This window comes from Actinia tenebrosa, unplaced genomic scaffold, assembly GCF_029948245.1.
Source record: "Actinia tenebrosa isolate PJP-AT-01 unplaced genomic scaffold, QUT_ActTen_1.0 PGA_scaffold1__47_contigs__length_23844297, whole genome shotgun sequence".
Classification (NCBI taxonomy): domain Eukaryota; kingdom Metazoa; phylum Cnidaria; class Anthozoa; order Actiniaria; family Actiniidae; genus Actinia; species Actinia tenebrosa.
In genome coordinates, this window is record NW_028292578.1 from 15,202,898 (window position 1) to 15,220,372 (window position 17,475).

A 17,475-nucleotide genomic window follows, 5' to 3' on the forward strand; every position below is an offset into this window, starting at 1 on the left:
CGTGCACACACTCACACATATATCATTCGCTTCTGAAATAGCAAATGAGACTTTTTCGAAAAGTTTTTTTTTTAAGTTCTTCAAATTTTATCGATACCCTGAAACAACCTCTGGGCTGAAAGTCAGCAGGGCGTGGTTTACTCGTGGTTTGAATTTAGCCAGTTAGGTTTTGCGAAGAGAAGAACTGGATAGCCTGGAGAAAAGGCCTAACAAACTTTACTTATATGTGACAACGGGTCTGAAAATCGAGCCTGAGACTTCAGACCCCGGAGGTGAAAGACGAAGGCTACGCCATCTTAATTTGATCAATTTATTCATTCATCCTTGAGCATTAATTCTCCTTCTAAATCAAGTCATTTTGCTCATAACTTTATTACATCTATTTTTAATTTTAATTTTTTGTTTTGTTTTCACAAAAGGCTCATTTGTATTAGTCAAAATTTATGAAAGTCGAATAACTAAAAATTCCCCGGTAGGCTAAGATCTGCTGTGACGTCACTAGTCAATATGAAAAGTCTTCAGGGCATAATTACAATCTGTCGCATTCCTTTGATCCATAATTTGATCAAATCATTTAATATGACAAAGTCAAAAAGTCTGATATTCTCCTTTTTACCAGAAGATGCATACACTTTTGATTCAAATGGACTTTTTGGAGTTCCAAATTACCGCTGTGTTCCTTGACTACAGACTCATTCACTCAGCGTCCAAATATTCCCAAATACTAACGGTAAAGTTAAGAATATACCAATTCACTTTCAAAAATTCCAGGACCATTTTCTGGACACATGGATATTCTGCACAAAGTCGAAGCTAACCCTGAGCAGCAGAGAACTCCAAACTTGAGCCATTGTTCCTTGAGGTTTTCCACGTCCAACCTCAATAAATATAGCATAAAATCTGTCGTTTGTGATTTTTAAATAAATTGGTCTGTGATAACTGAATTTAAAGAAAAAAAGTGTACTTCAACTGATCATCTGAGTAATTACGTGTTGAAGAAATTTTCTCGGTTGAAAATATTTTCACTCGAAAAGAGATTCCACAACACCCTCCCTGAAAATTCTTTCCGTCGCGTACTGTTTTATCTTCAGCCATAGTCTGTCAGGATGCTTGTTCGATTTTCCACAATATTTATCATAATATATTTTATAAATCAAGTCTCTTCCTTCGAATATATCCAGATGAATAATACTAAGAATCCAATTCACTCTTTTAGGAGAAAAATCATAGATAACACTCCCATAGTCTTGAAGAAACGCCGAGCGGAATTCCGTCCAAGAGACATTTGTTCGTGGATCAAAGTGTCTTTTCCAGAAGTCAATGTTTTGGTTTTGAATCGAGGACATTGTCGTTTCAGTCCTAGGTCTTCGAAAGCCACAGCTCATTAAACTTTCGGTCGACAATCTTCGATTAGACTTGAAGTTTAGCCTTGTCGAAGTCTCGATGGTTGCAGAGCGTTTTAAAAACATCAAATCTTTTTTCTCTTTTCTTTTCGTCTTTTCTTCTTCCATTTGTGCGTCTGTAAAAAAATATAAAGCTGTCAATATTTTGAGCGTCGAAAATCAAAATATTTGACCTTACATTATAATTATCAACTAGCCTCTCTTCTCTTAAGAAAATCGGCTATATCACGATCGAGAAGTTGTAAGTGGTTGACATTTTCGATTAAGTACATTTGCAGGGTGAATAAAACGATGGCTTACAGCCGCACGAAATTGTATTCTTAAAAACGCAGCCACATTTTCGAATTATATAGTTTTAAAATCACACTATATAAGCTTAGTACGATATCAAATATCAATAACATATCTTACATTCTGTGAGTCCTAGAAAATTGGCGTCTAAATTACCAACCTTTATCACATTCATTTTCTTTCATCCTTCGGTTAAAACATCGGCTACCTAATCGACCTCGTCTGCTAACTCTCCTCTAAACCAAAATTGCTAGTTGTTTTGCAGGTTAAAAACTAGTTTTTAGATAACGATCTTTACGTAAATAGAATAAGATACTTATGTAGAATCCCCCTCATAGGTGGTGCGTCAATAGTTTTTCGGTATGATGAATTATAAATAAAAATTAGAACTTATTGTTGTTGTAAAACTACGCCACCTAGAGGGCAGGCGCTAGAAAGACTGGAAGGCAATTATTTATTTATTTTTGAGCTGATTGAAATCTTCTAATTTTTCAACTTTAATTGAAGTTAATAAGTCAAATCCGGAATTGTTTTAGCTTTTAGATCCGAAAGGGTTTATCAGATTTTGAAAAAATGTTAGATTTATTTTACTTTATTTTCATATTTGTATTTGTATTTCTTCTCTTCTCGGCTTCTCTTCTCTTTCTTTTTCCACCTTACAATTAGCTAAATTCAGGAACTCAGTAACATTTACCTAACAGATTAAATCGATCACTTGGTATAATGATATTACGTGCATACTACCATACATTGTGATGCAATATGAAACATTATTCCTTCTCAACCTACAACTACGTGAGATGTTTGATACATATCGAAGTGAAGATGAATATTATTGCGTTAGCCTAAAGAAGCCCGTTGGAGTGCAGTGATATTTTTGTCGTAAGTGAGGTTGGTAGCCTTGGAAAATAACTGGGTGACCTTGTTTTCGTGCGCTTGACAGCCATTATGAGAACGGTGAATACATTCTCTAGATATATAATATATCTACTGCGTCTCGTTCAATTCGGATCGGACGTGAAAATATCAAAGACAAAACAAAAAAATTATAAAAGAGAATTTCAAAATTACTTACAAAATTACTTATACTTTTTGAATTCTTGTCCTATTGGCAGGCGAATGACTCAATGTTTGTTGGTTACGAGTTGTAATTTTTTGATATGACTGTTCAATAAGAGCAGGAGTTTTTTATTAGGTTTAAAAGCAGGATAGGAGGAAGCTAAAAGAGAGGGTTGAATTACTAATTGCATCGCCTGTGGTTATTTTGATTGGATAAAATGGACCATTCTCTAAATTATCTTCGATGCGAGGCTAACATGAAAATCAGTACAAAATAAACCACACTTTTTCTTATAATGGAATTTGTTGTATTTCTTTTGTATTTCTACGTTAGTCTAAATTTCAAGGTGATTTTGACAAGGGTACATTATTTTACTTAATAGTTAGTTTAATCGACTTATTATTCATGTGACTGAGAAACCATTTGTAAGTAATTCAAGACACCGTTAGTCTAATAGCTTTATTTTTGCCGAAACAACAAAGTCGACAATACGTGTCCAACTGAAGAGCATTGCACTTTTAACCGATCACGTTCGGTCATCATAACTTAGTGCTTCGTCAAGAAAATGACGTATTCAGTTTCATCATCGTTAACAGGCATTACGTAGACTCGTTTTTCATTGAATACCTTTTGAAGATGATGGTATTTGAAAAGAAAAATGGTCCAAACCTTTTCACGTTAAATGCCGTTATGGATTTGGTCAGGATTTGAACAGTCTCGTACCCAGAGCTCCTAGGTTTTGTTGCACGAGACTGGAACTAGTGCAAGTCCATTACAGACCGACCGACAATTCCTACCCATGGGGGTTCGATATTCAGCACTCAAATCAATTCAATACTGGTATACCATGTAAAAGCCCCAAAATGCTATTTCCTCCAGCTTATGACATTGTCACGGCTTGATGCACAATACCAATTACAAGCTAAGCTTGGGTATGTCATAATTGTACAAATACATACTAACAGTCGGATATCAAAGGCAGTCTGTAATAACGCGACTTGACAGCGGGAACAACTCGATCATTCTAGTTATTTTTAGATAAAATTTTTAGGTGCACGTAATGTTCAATTTATTCCAAAATGGTAATTCCATTCGCTTTTACCCTGGAAGGCGCGCAGTTACCCGGTGGCGCCAGAGATTCGCTCGTCAATCCGGAGCCTGGAACCAAACACCAGAACTGAAAATATTTTAAAATCTAAATATTTTGCCGTTGTTGGTAAAACAGACAACCTTTTCTTGTTGAGATATTTCACTGATTATCAATTTAGAACAGTTTTCAATTAGACATTCCGAGGTTGAGGAAAAAGCTGGGTCGAGTTAGCATTGCAGTGCATTGTGGGGCTGTTTTAGGGAACAAATTAGACGCCATCTTGGAAATATGTCCTAAAACAGCTCCGCAGTGCACTGCAATTAATTCCAACTCAAGATAGTTTTTCCTCGACCTCGGACTGGATAATACTTGCCATAATTTACACAACGTTTAATGTGCAATTCACTGTACAGTACGCTTAAGTATTTATAAATAAACCTGTGTTCTTGGTCGAAATAAGTAATTTTAAAACGTGTTTAACATTAAAGCTAGTCGTTTATTCCCATAGTTATTACTTTAGAAACTCAAATAAAGTAAAATTAATAAAGTCGTATTGGTGCGTAGGCTTAAAGGCAACAAATATAACGACACAAGCTCTGACAACAATATTTACCAAAACAATGACATATCAGTTACTGACTTTAGGTTCAGTTATTTGTAGTCAATTGTCCATTGTCAGTTAACTGTAAAACCCTACCCACACCCTCCCACAATGCAAGATGAATGAACTATATACTGTACTACTTTATCATTTTGTAAAGTTAATTACTTATCAGTAGCTTCATACTTGTATTTTCGACTTTAATATTAATCTTCTTCCTATTTTTCTTTCTTTCTTTTTCTTTCTTTCTTTCTTTCTCTCTCTCTCTTTCTTTCTTTCTTTCTTTCTTTCTTTCTTTCTTTCTTTCTTTCTTTCTTTCTTTCTTTTTTTCTTTCTTTCTTTCTTATATCTTTCTTTTTTCCTTTCTTTTTTCCTTTCTTATTTGTTTGTTTGTTCGTTTGTTTGTTTCTTCTCAGTTTCTTATGTTCTTTTTGTTCTAGTTTCTGTCTTTGCCTCTTTTTGTTTTTTTCAGTCTTTCTCATCTTTCTCTTTCATTTTTTACTTCATTTATTCTTTCTGACACTCCTTTGTTCTTTATTTTTCCTAGCTTCTTCTATTCTCTCAGTTTTATTCTCATTCAGCATATTGGTTAACTAACTTTGTTTAACGAGTTTAAGAAGCTCTTAGTCTCCCTTATATATATCAGCAGTATCGATCGGCGGCCATATTGCCTTGAAGCTAAAATCAAACAGCGTTTTAATTACATCTAAAAAGTCAATTAACGCATTAACGAATGTTTTCTAGAACCTTAAATCCGATATCGTATGACCTACACCACAGCCGATATTACATTTGATATTTTTTCGAGGCGAGAAAAAAGTTTAATCTGAGATATCACTTATCGTGAATTCTATAATTCAAATTTTGAGGGGAAGAGAGAGACAAAGATAAAATAAGATACTGTAAGGACTTCTTCAGTTCAGAACTAGATATCTTTCTTTTAAAACTAAAGACTGTCTCTAGGGATATTGAATGACTGAGTTAAGAAATGTTCGCTGTCCGGCGACTTCCAATGTTATTCAATATGGCCGAATAATTTGACAATATCTGACCAGTTGAAGCAATATGCCAAAGCTAAGGGAGTACTATACTCGGTAATCAGAATGAACAGAATCGACGCGCCAGTATATAGATATATGCATAGGTATAAGACTCTTTTATAGCTTGGGCGCAAGGCTTTCCCGTTAAATCCCACGTGTCACGTCTAGAGAATAAGATTTTTTGTTTAAATTGCTCCATATTCATGTGTCTTCTCTTGCATGACCATTAAACAAAGAAATGATACTCTAGAGAATGACATGCACGTTGCCTGGAATAGGAAAGATTTAACGCTTTCAAAATCACAATTTACAAGCAAAAAACGGCTAGAGAATCGTCAGACATTCAAGTGCACTTAGTAATAGCTTTCAGTTTGTGAACATATCATTGATTTTTGGATGTTGTGTGGGCGAAGAAACTGGTGATGGAAACCAAAAACGTATTTCAAATGTTCACGATTTTTTTCCCGAAAATTTTCACTTTGGATTTTTTGTTAAATCCGTTCCAAGCCCCTGTTGCATGTGTCCGAATTCTTAAAATTTAACTATTTGATTTAATAAAAGATTGTGGTGAAGATTGAATGCTTAAAGGGAATTGCAGCTCGAATCATCGCGGTCAAAATATAAATAGAGTCCTTTAGAAGCCAAAACCATGCTAAACCAACATGTTTAAATAAAACCTTCTGGGGCAAATACCGAGTAACTGCAGAAAGTGCTAGTCGTAAACTAATGAGTTTCTGAAAGGTTTTGATGCACACGAGTCATGTAATCTTAAACTAGAAGATTCCAAGGCTTTTTACAACAAGGACTGATTGAGAATTGCCTCGTTTCTGAAGTTGATTGCAAAAATAATTCACCGAATTTGCCGGCTTCTACCAGTACATAAGTACAGTCACTAAATTTCTCAAAACGACGTATTACTATCTCGCCTGGGTAGATCTAAGTATAAGTTTAAATAGTTATCAAAAATAATAAATTCTTACTTTGTTTCACGATGTTAAGGTTTTTTAAAAACTGCGTGGTCAAGAATAATCTTTTAACGTTACTCGCTCCGTCTCTCTGTTGTCTTGTCGGATATGAAGCCGGTGAACTTTCCGAAAGTTTCACACTGACTGACACTAGGCTAGTGTCTTGTGTGGCTTCTAGAGTGCTTCAACTATTCGCACATTAGCGTAAGTTTAATATAGAACAAATTGATGGATTCTTTTAATGTGTTATTCTACAGCCCTTTTTGATATTGTCTCTCTTGCTTCCCTTCTAGAAGGTTCGATCGTTTGACAGCGTTTTGATTTTAAAAAAAATCAATATATCATATTGAAAGTGTCTGAGTGAGTCACGCGAGTTAAGCTGTAAAAAGCAACGAAGAAAGTGAATTTTTGAACTCGAAAACATCTGTTGGTACAGACTTCAAATCTTACACTAAAATCTTAAGCGCCGTTTACACTAGCGATTTTTGCGGTGATTGTTGCTGCGATTTTTTTGGCGATTTTGTCCATAATATATAATGGTAAAGAATTTACTTGTAAAGTTTTTTTTTTTCAGGATAACAAGATTTTCCTAGACGAATATCTCTTCGCTGAAGGATGAGGCAAAAGATTTCGTATTTCCGAAAATTGCCACACAAATCGCAGCAAAAATCGCCAGTGTAAACGAGGCTTTACACTCTAAATGCTATTACTTTGATGCTTTTTCATTTGAACATCAATTTTACAAGCTACTGCTTTGCGGCTCTTATCTCGGCACAGAAATGTATTATATCGAAAATTATTATTGATTCATACGGTATTCCTGCGAGAAACTAACGCGTACGCGTGTGTAATGGCGGGAAAACGGTACACATTGGTCCCCCCTTCCCACCCCAATTCCGTACTTGGTCAAGACCGCGCTACGCCCCGTGTGTGTGAAATATTTGCTTTTAGAGAGACCAGACATTCCCTCGAGGGTCTATATTTATTCCCTCATATCGCTACTTATATATGTATGACTTATATTTTAATTCTAGGACGAACTACTAGTTTAACACAATCTAGTTTTTCTAGTTACTCTTGTTTCCAGCTTTCAACTGAAGTAGTGTCCTTTTATCCCCCGTCCTCCTCCCCCAGGATTTCCACTTAATGTTCCAACCAGCCCATCCCCCTCCGCAGAATTTTTTATTGTTTTTCAACTGAAAGTTTTCCTAAATATTTCCTCGCTGTTTTAGGGATACAAACCTCTTTGACAACAGTCGGCGTTTTCTACCCGAATATAAAAATTTCAATTCAACTTAAATGTTTAATTCCCACGAAGATCTTGAGGCATTTGCTTAGCCACAATGGCTGGCTATTAATCGTAGCTCAATAGCAAAAAAGTTCAAAAAAACCGTCACTAATCTTGAGTTAGGCAAGTGACATATAAGTGGGTTTAGTTGAAACTTGGTTGGACTTTAGATTCGTATCGAAGTAATTGGTTGTTTTTAACGGGTAGAAGTCTTAAAATACACGCTATTTAGAGTTTATGGGAAACATATTTAGAATAGAATACATTTGGAAACCGGAACATAGCTTGTCTTTTGGCTTTTAGGTTATAATAGGTTGAGATTATCCAGCCGCTATCTTAGTGGAATATATGTTATTGTCCCTTCTGTCCTTCAAACTTCAATTGTTTGTTTACTTTATTGATCTATTTGTCAGTTCCGTTTGTTCGGTTTGTTTGTGCATTTATTTTTTGTTTATTTGTTTGTTTCGAATTCTTTGTTTGTTTGTGTTTTATTTTGTTTGCTTGTTTGTTTGTTTCATTGTTTGTTTGTTTCATTGTTTGTTTGTTTCATTGTCTGTTTGTTTCGAATTCTTTCTTTGTTTGTATTTGTTTCATCTTGTTTGTTTCGAATTCTTTGTTTGTGTTTTATTTTGTTTGTTTGTGTTTGTTTGTTTCATTTTGTTTGTTTGTTTGTATTTGTTTCATAACTGTTTGTTTGTTTCGAATTCTTCGTTTTTTTGGTAGGTTTGTCTGTCTATTCGTTCGATTGTTTGTTCATTAATATTTTTGCTGTTCGTTCGTTTGTTCGGCTCAGGCCAAACGTCGAACTTCACTGAACCGAACCTAATGGAAACAATGGATAACAAGGCAGTACTCTTTCATGTAATTAGGTTCGGCTCATGTGAAGTTGGACGTTTGATCTGAGCCTAACTTTATCTATTTGTCCCTCTGTCTGGCCTTTCAGTCAATATTTTCTTCGCTATATTCTTTTAGATCGTTATTTCCAAAATTCTAATTTCCTAACTAAATTACTGCAACAAATTAGCATTTTCCTCATATCTGGTTTCTCTATATTTATTACATTTCATATAAAAATTTGTCGCCAACGGAGAGATTTTGAGTACAAATTAAACTAACTCCTTCAAAATTTGAAATGAAATAAAACAAAATCAAGATAAAAAGAAAAAAATAAGAAACTTGAACTTTAAACAGTGTGTAGGTTTTTGTTTACTTAGCTTCAATTTTACATCCGGACTTAAAAACACCAAAAAGCTAAAGATAGATCCTTCCACTAGCATGAAAATTATTTATAATATTCTCAAAAATGTTTAAGCCGTTTATTTATAAGATATATTTTCTTCGGAAAAATATATTTGTAATTACTTGCTGTGATTTATCTCTATACTCTCAAGTTCACAAAAAGATTAAAAGTTAGAAGAAAAGGATAAATTGCTAAATAGGAAGTTATGAGGGCACTTACATACAAAGAGCCAGTTCTGCATGAGCAAACACTCTAAATTCTCCTTCGAACTAATCGTTCATAAATACCAGCTTTAAAAGGCGCCTTCAAAATATTGTTAGTTTTCAAAGTAGACCTTTTGCGAGGCCGGCGTTTTTTTTTTTCTTGCTCTGATTATTGATTTTTTTCCACTTAAAAAAGGTATTTAATGTCTGTAAAGTTTATCATAAATATACACATCCCTAAGTTTTGTCTCTTAAGGTTTAAAAGACGCCGACTTGAAAAATAAAACATTTTTCAATCGAACGAAATTGAATCTATATTATTTAGTATACGAAAGAAGAGTATGAAATAAAAACGCCTTTAAAAACGATTGATAAACAAGATAGAGCTATGAATAAATTATGAATAAATTTGTATTTCTTAACGGAAAATTATTGATGAAGAGTGAATTTTGACATTTCAAAATCGTAGTGAAAAAACTTCCCAAAATTTTGTTTAACTCGTTGAAAAAGAGCGGAAAAAAATTAAAGTTTCAAAGTTGAATATTTTGATAACTTTTACTCTTGAAACCATGGTTTTAATTTATCTTAGAAACATTTGCACACTCTATATACAAAAAGCGAATGATTTTGGGAGAATATATTTGACGTATTCATGATATATTTGTTTTGCAACATTACTTGATCAGCGACTATTGCTACTATAAATCAAGACAAATTTATCACATTTTTAAAGAATTTTTAAACCATTAAAAACGCTGTTGTTAAATCGAATGAACGGTATTTATTCATAAAAATATAACTGTGAATCGAGTTTATAAACTGTCTTAAAAATACGGTTGAAAAATGAAATATTGGGTTTTTTTTAACTTACCTCCATTTTGGATTGCTATTTCATGTGCTCGGAGCTCGTACGGTTCTGACGAGCTTCGTTTACTACAACAAATACAGAACAGTGTTACCATTCTTTAGTTAACATCCAGTTTACCGCATTGGCAATTGTGGTGGTGCTTTTACGAGTCAGAAAAAGAATAAGTGTTGAACCTGTGCGAATTGTCAGGCGATAGTCGCACCTGCCGGGCTAACTAATCACTAGACGATTTTAATATTCATGAGTATATCGACCCCAGACGTGTGCTTAAAAATATGTATATACACACACCCCACACGCCAAGGAAAGTTTCCTACCATAAGGAAAAAAGCTAATAGCCCGTTAATATTAGGTGAAATATTTACAATGAAAACTGGTTTCCATACAAGTTTGGCCCAGTTTTTCCCCCACACACTAACACTTTATTCTATTCTATAAAAATATAATATACACACACCCTACACACCAAGGAAAGTTTCTCACCATAAAAAAAGTTAACAGTCTGTTTATAGTGGGAGAAAAATTTGCCATGAAAACCGGTTTTGATACGAGTTTGGCCCAGTTTTTCCCACACACACTAACACTTTATTCTATTATATAAAAATATAATATACACACACCCTACACACCAAGGAAAGTTTCTCACCATAAAAAAAGTTAATACTCCGTTTATAGTGGGTGAAACATTTACGAGTTTGGCCCAGTTTTTCCCACGCACAGTAACACTACATTCTATACGCGTAAACAACTCTCTCTTATGTTGATTTTTTAGGGATGGATACAAACCAGATAACCTGGGAAAAGCTTAAACCCTCGTGCCAAGAGAGAGAGATCAAAAGAACTCTATTCGCATATGGCGTCCACAGGAATCGAATATTCGCAACCGCCAATCCGCAGGACTCGGTGGTAAAAGACGATCATTTTACCGTCACGCCAGCGTTTCCAAAAGAAATTTTTAAAATTATCATATCCAAGTTCTTTTTTGTCAGTGTTTTATTTTACTTTATTGTACGTGACTTACCTTCAAGGCCCTTAATGCAAGTTACTGAAGATTTTATTCCCCTTTAGTTGGCTTTGCTTATTCCGTCCAAATCAAATTTATATCATCGATAATACGAGCAACTCTGGTTTGGCTACGAATTCGAAAACAATTTGAGATTGTTTTCCTTTCATTAATTTAACTTTAGAAACACATTTTCGGTTTTCATGTTGGCACTCATGCGTGTGCAGAAGAGGTCCTTTTTACCTTGGCTTACTTCGTCAAATGCCGCTCGCGTTTCACTAATGCACCCCGTTTCGTTTACAGGTCGAGATTTTATAACTAATTATATTTCACCGACAATTCTTGTGAAGAGATGCCGGCACACACCAAGGACTTACCCTATTAAGGATCGGCGACTGCCTTTGCTCATTTCTTCTGTTAGTTCACGAATTAATAGAACCTTTTTGGGCGATATTTTTTTCTATATAATTGGTAACAAGAGCTCACCAGATAAATCTAACTTACTAATGCGTAATCATTTCCGGGCTACTAGTCTATCAGCCACAAAAATAGCGCCAAAACAAACACTGGAAAAGAATATGCAAAGTAAAAATTCAAGGAATGGTTTTTGAAAATGAAAAATAAAATGCTTTAATATTGCTTGAATTTTCGACTAGCATGACGTTGAAATTTTGAGCCGTTTGAAAGGGGAGCTTTAGATGTCATTCTTGATATGTTCCTTCAAACAAAGAAAGGTTTTATTGGTTTTTTAACAAAGCGAAAGAAACACTTATTAGAAGACAGTAGTTCACTTTTTGTGCACTGGTTAATGCATTTTCAAAATGTAATTACACTAATTAATAAAGCTATATCCCATCCCCTATATAGCATGCCGCATGAAAATATTTGTTTCTAAGCAAAATTATACATTATATATTCTTCAAATCGATCCCACCCCACTTCTAATTTTCATCAAATATTTTTATGCTAAGCACTTGGTTTACAAATTTTGATTATTTCCTGAGTCTCACACAGCAGTTGTTATCTTTCCCATCTCACTTCCCATTCGTTTCTTCTTCATTATTCCATCCCATTCTCATTTTCCGGTATGCTACAATACTTGGTTTACTAGTGTGTAGTTTACGCTTCTCTTGATCTAATGTCTTGTTGCATTAATGGCCATACTTAATACCGTGTTTCTTTAATGGCCTAATTCTCATAGCGATATCTATTCTGCTTTGTGCTGTCAAAAACGTGAGTCGTCTTATATATCTCGCTGATTTTTCAAAAGGAAATTAAGATAACATCTCTTCAGAATGGCGAACAGTTTTGTAGCTACCTAAACTTTTATATCATGATTGATTCTTTCATTTTCGAATCGTGGACGAAATTTTCAGTTAGAAAACTGTGAAAGTGTTAAAGAAAACCGTGTTCCAAGCAGTGACTTGCCATTTTTTTACAGCGAAATTATTTGTATCGTAAATATTTGTTTTTCAAATTATTTAGTTGATTTTTTTTCTATTCCGTTTGTCACTTGAGAGAGAGGTTTATGCAAATACCCTACGATAATGTGTTGCAAAACAGAATGAACGTTAATCTGACTGAACGATAAATGCGTAAATGCCATCTAAAAACTGGAGAAAATGTAAAAACATAATATAGATGTTCCGTACATTTACTCTATTCGTACTACTCCAAATTCGACTCAGTGAAGCTTCGTTGACGTCATTCAAGCAAACTAAGCAAATAATTCGAGAACGATCTACTATTTCCGTCGTAGAACTGTAGCATATCAGTTAACTGTTTTTGTATGAGTGACAAACGCTCGATACTGCGACGTCAGCGTTTTTAAAAGCCTCCTTTTCATATGTTTTTGCGTTTTCAAATGTATGCGTTTTCCATAAGGCGCTTGGTCGTCGAACTTCACATGAGAATTGAAACAATGATAACCTAAGTGAAACAATGGATATCAAGGCGGTCTTCTTTGATGTCATTAGGTTCGGCTCATGTGAAGTTCGACGTTTGACACGAGCCTTAGCTATTGTGGACGCAAGGAAAAAGCGAATCGAAAAGTATACGGTAGTATGGACGTAGCCATACAGCACGTACATAGTATTGCATATATCGTAACATTGAAATGGTTTTCTATTGTTTACTTGGCGAATCATCCTATTCAAACGTAGTTAGGTAGTACAATACATTACGGCTTTTAGTACGACTACGAATAAGCATACTACAGTGGTAAAAAGTCTGTTAAAAATTATATTTCCCTGAGGTGTTTTCTTGTACCACGTGATAGTTCCTGGCCAATCCGTTCAAAAATGATCACGTGGTGCAGAAAAATCAATTATGTGGTAAGGGTTTGTGGGTTTTGTTTTAACATCTACTGAGAAAACAAAGATGCATTATCATTTCTTTAATGCGTGTTATTATTCCAGTCTTGTTAATTCGATTAGTAGTTAGATGATGATCCATAAGAAATGAGGCGTCTAAGGAATGATTTAACGACCAAATGACTGTTTTGGTTGTCTCCCGGCGAGATTTAAAGAAATATTTTAGCAGACGATAATAGGAACGCTAATTTGGAAAACATTTTTGGGAAATGACAAGAAATGTTGAATACCACTAGATTCATACTCCTACGCAAGTAATTCTTTTTGGGATTCCTGTGGTACGATTTCTCGTTTGGATCCTGGGTCTAGGAGATGGAGACCAGTCTCCCTGATTTTTGCTCGATCCACAGGGTTCCCGTGTTAATCAGTGAAGGCGATTACTAGGTTGTCCTTTTGTTACTAGTACAAAAATAGCCCTCTTCAGCATGGGCGCAATGTTTTCCCGCTTAAAACTACGTGTCAAGATCACTTTCTAAAGCGATTGTTCTTCTATTGATTATTTGTCGTTATTCGCTTGGCCCGTATTGACACGCGTGGTACATCTGAAGTTGGGAAATTGGTAGGTCTAAACTGTAAGTCCTATACAACTATTATTACATTATTTTATGCATTGAATGACTGCAAAAGAGTTGAACATATTTAATGAGTTTATTTGAATTTTCACGTTTATATTAAAGTAAATATTTGAACAAAACAAGAGATTTTCCTCTCCCACGAGATGTGTGCGAATATATCGTTTGTGCAGCAAACCAATACCATAATGACATAATATACGCTTGAAAAAGTGATAAAACCATTCAAAATAAACGTTGAATATAGCACTTATTTTTACAATATTAAAATTAAAAATTAACAGGATTAATAGCTTTAATGTGTTTTTATATTTTGTCTTGATAATTATTATATTAATGTTATTGCAATTTTTTTTCTGTTACTCCAGAGTTCTCACAAGTCACGTGCGCTCTTTTTGTAAAAAGCGCGGAAAAGAGAACTGGAAGTTACAATGAAACCGGAAGTTAACCTATAACGGAAGTAATAGTTCAGTTCGTCGTAAAATTGCATGAATAATTCACGAAAAACAATATAAATACCAAGTATTTACACATAGTTCGTTTAAAATATTTGATATTGTGATTATCATTGTCGTATTAAAACTACACCTTTGAGACATTCTGTTGTTGAATTTCCTTCTGCATTTGAGCCAACATTGCTTGCATTCGCTTTAACTGGAAACAAAATAAAAGAATCATTTTTTCAGCGATTCGCGAACTACCTCGAGAAGTTAGAGAAATAGGCCTCCTCGGCTCTGGAGCACTTGAGCGTAATGTTGTCCCATTCCAGACCACGTGTCATTCCCTTGAGAATAATAGTCTTTGTTTGAGTTATATCCATATTAATGTGTCTTCTAGCTCATGTGCAACCGAGCGCATAACCTTAAATAAACAAAGTAATGATACTCTAGGGAATGACACGTGGTTTGAAATGGGAAAACATTACGTCAGAGCCGAAGAGGTCTATTCTATATTGTTCCACGTGAAGATAACAGAGAAGCTATTTGAGATGCTCGCTAGATTCACTGAAGGACTGCTGTAGATTTGGTGAGAACTTTCGCGCCAACTACGCGCGCTTCCTCCCCAGTTTATATATATCACTGGAGTCGTCGCTACGCCAATAATTAATGTACACATGCATGCCATGTACGAAAGCATGACATTGTTACTAAATACTGAATACTGTATTGTGACTTGTTCATACGATGTAATAATACTAGTATCACTTACTTCAAGTTCTTTCTCCCTCAGCATTTTGTCCTTCTCAGACATGGTAGCGTCAATTGAATCGTATGTGCCACTCTTTCGTTTCCTGTTATATATTTGAAGATAGTCATTCATATTCATACAAATCAATAACTTAGAATTTCTAAAAAACATTTTTGAGATCCTGGCGAAAAATTGTAAAGTAAACAGACAGACAGACAGACAGATAGACAGAAAGACAGACAGATGGACAGACAGACAGACAGAAAGACAGACAGATGGACAGACAGATGGACAGATAGACAGACAGACAGACAGACAGATAGACGGACAGAAAGACAGACAGATGGACAGATGGACAGACAGACAGATGGACAGACAGATAGACAGACAGAAAGACAGACAGATGGACAGACAGACAGACGGATAGACACTTTATACTCACATGTCTTGCACTTTCTTATATCCAACAGGGGTACCAGTCTCCCTGGACAGTCGCTCTGCTCGGTAGTTTTCATAATGAATGTCCTGAGTCACATCTTTTAAATCTTGCATGTGCGTTCTAAGTAAAAACAGAACATATTGGTGTTCAATAAATACAAATTTCGTCGAGATTTCGCATAACGAATAAAAACGCACGGGACGCTCGTGCTGTGACGTGATCGTGCCGTGTCCGCGCATTTCATTGGATGAGCAAACATTCCGCGCACTGTGATTGGCTTATAAATTCCGTACCGCGAGACGAATCCGTACCATGAGTGTGGGCCGTGGAGCCATGGAAAATCTATTCATAAGCTATAATTAGGAATAGATTTCACGATTATCAATTGGAAATCAAAAAACAGGGAATCGAAACTAATGCGCAGGACTCTTCTACCCTCTCCCACACAAACCGCATATTTCAACTCGGCCTGGTCAGCAACGTTACCCGGTGCGTATACTAGTGGAGAAACCCATGCTCCTTGAACGAAATTGCAAAGGAAATTCGCTAATGATCTAAAGATTTGCCAGCAAACGAAGGCTTGGTATTCAAGGGAATTATATCGTTAACCCCATAAAGAGGTTCGTCGAATGTAGCTTACCTTACGAGGAAGTTTCGTAACATGACAAAGTCGCAATGATCGGGATTTTCCACTGAAATACAGAAAAATGGGAAAGGGATTATTTATTTGATGTCCTTCATATAGCAAGGTATATCATGATCAATCCTATGTAGCATTGAATAGAGTGGCCTAGGGCGCAATTGGTTGATTAGGGGGGACTGAAAAAGTCAGAGGAAGCATTTCGTGCATGGGGGACATCCGTTCGAGTTTTCTTCCTTTCGCCGCTACCCAGGCCAAGCTATAGAGAATAGATATGGTATGACTGTGAAACAGAAAGGCGCACAGCACGGTAACATACGGTACGAAATTAATGGCATTCCTTGAACCAATCACAGTGAGCGACATCAGTGCTCATCCAATAAAAATCCTAAGTCACGGTACCGTGACGGTCACGGCACTTCCGCGCACGTGTGTGCAGTACGTTTTTCACAGTCATACGAAATCCACCCTTTCCTAGCATCATTAATGTGGAGCAATGCCCACTGCAATAGAACAGTCAAATGGTATACGAAGTTAAGTCTGATGTATTTGCTTTAGCATACCTTCAGCGTACCCCCATGGGTACTGCCTCACTCGAATCTTTCGACCTCGGGATTCAATTAGCCTGTTACTGCCAATCACAGCAAAGGGTACAGTCATCTGGATGCACGAAGGCAAAGAAAAAATTCAAAAATGGCGATGATGACGTCATAAGATAGACAGGTAACCCAGTATATGAATTTGTTTCTTACTTACTTTTAATTCTTTGTTAATCTCAATAAACTCTTCATCATCGTCACTTTCGCAGTCGGGAAAGGTATAGATTTTGATAGAGTTGTCTTCTAATTCGTTAAGTACCTATATTTAGAAGGAGACCAGAAAATATCGATAGATGATTGTAGATTACGTACTTATTTGGGAATCCGGGAAAGTCCCATCCTAAAACGCGAAAATAAGTTATATAACTAGGAGTTTTTCCATAAAGGACGTTAAATTTGTTATGTCTCGAAAGATCTTTCCAACCAGAGTTACTGATGTAATATAACATCTACCTTTTTGTCTTGGGTGTAGGTTTTTAGACCAAGTGTCATTTCCTAGAGTATCATTTTCTTTTTTTGACGGTTGCGCATGAGAAGACACATGAATGTATCGATATATAGCGCTCGCCTCTCAACAGTGCGACCTGGGTTCGAGTCCCACCGTGCTCGGTGT

At 35.6% G+C, this 17,475-nt stretch overlaps 2 protein-coding genes across 4 annotated transcripts in view; both read right to left on the minus strand.

Annotated features, from left to right (window-relative positions):
• Nucleotides 1-296: 296 nt before the first annotated feature.
• Nucleotides 297-11,670, minus strand: LOC116293569 (uncharacterized). 3 transcript variants are annotated; one of them, XM_031701009.2, is made up of 3 exons: nucleotides 11,430-11,670; nucleotides 10,053-10,114; nucleotides 297-1,519 (listed from the first exon to the last, which is right to left on the minus strand). In XM_031701009.2, the coding sequence occupies exons 1-3, from the start codon at nucleotides 11,459-11,461 to the stop codon at nucleotides 1,023-1,025; spliced, it is 591 nt and encodes a 196-aa protein (XP_031556869.2). In that variant the 5' UTR covers nucleotides 11,462-11,670; the 3' UTR covers nucleotides 297-1,022. The 3 variants fall into 3 exon arrangements, with proteins under 3 accessions (XP_031556869.2, XP_031556870.2, XP_031556871.2); XM_031701010.2 differs by lacking the exons at nucleotides 10,053-10,114; nucleotides 11,430-11,670 and adding an exon at nucleotides 1,815-2,053; XM_031701011.2 differs by lacking the exons at nucleotides 10,053-10,114; nucleotides 11,430-11,670 and adding an exon at nucleotides 1,855-2,050.
• A 2,383-nt stretch (nucleotides 11,671-14,053) lies between these two features.
• Nucleotides 14,054-17,475, minus strand: part of LOC116293566 (septin-1) — a 7,283-nt gene continuing 3,861 nt past the window's right edge. Inside the window, exons 7-13 of the mRNA XM_031701005.2 lie at nucleotides 17,020-17,121; nucleotides 16,827-16,923; nucleotides 16,264-16,315; nucleotides 15,627-15,743; nucleotides 15,206-15,287; nucleotides 14,585-14,650; nucleotides 14,054-14,445 (exon numbers count right to left, since the gene is read on the minus strand). Of these exons, the coding sequence (XP_031556865.2) occupies nucleotides 14,377-14,445; nucleotides 14,585-14,650; nucleotides 15,206-15,287; nucleotides 15,627-15,743; nucleotides 16,264-16,315; nucleotides 16,827-16,923; nucleotides 17,020-17,121 (585 nt within the window). The 3' untranslated portion in view covers nucleotides 14,054-14,376. The remainder of the gene's footprint in view (nucleotides 14,446-14,584; nucleotides 14,651-15,205; nucleotides 15,288-15,626; nucleotides 15,744-16,263; nucleotides 16,316-16,826; nucleotides 16,924-17,019; nucleotides 17,122-17,475) is intronic.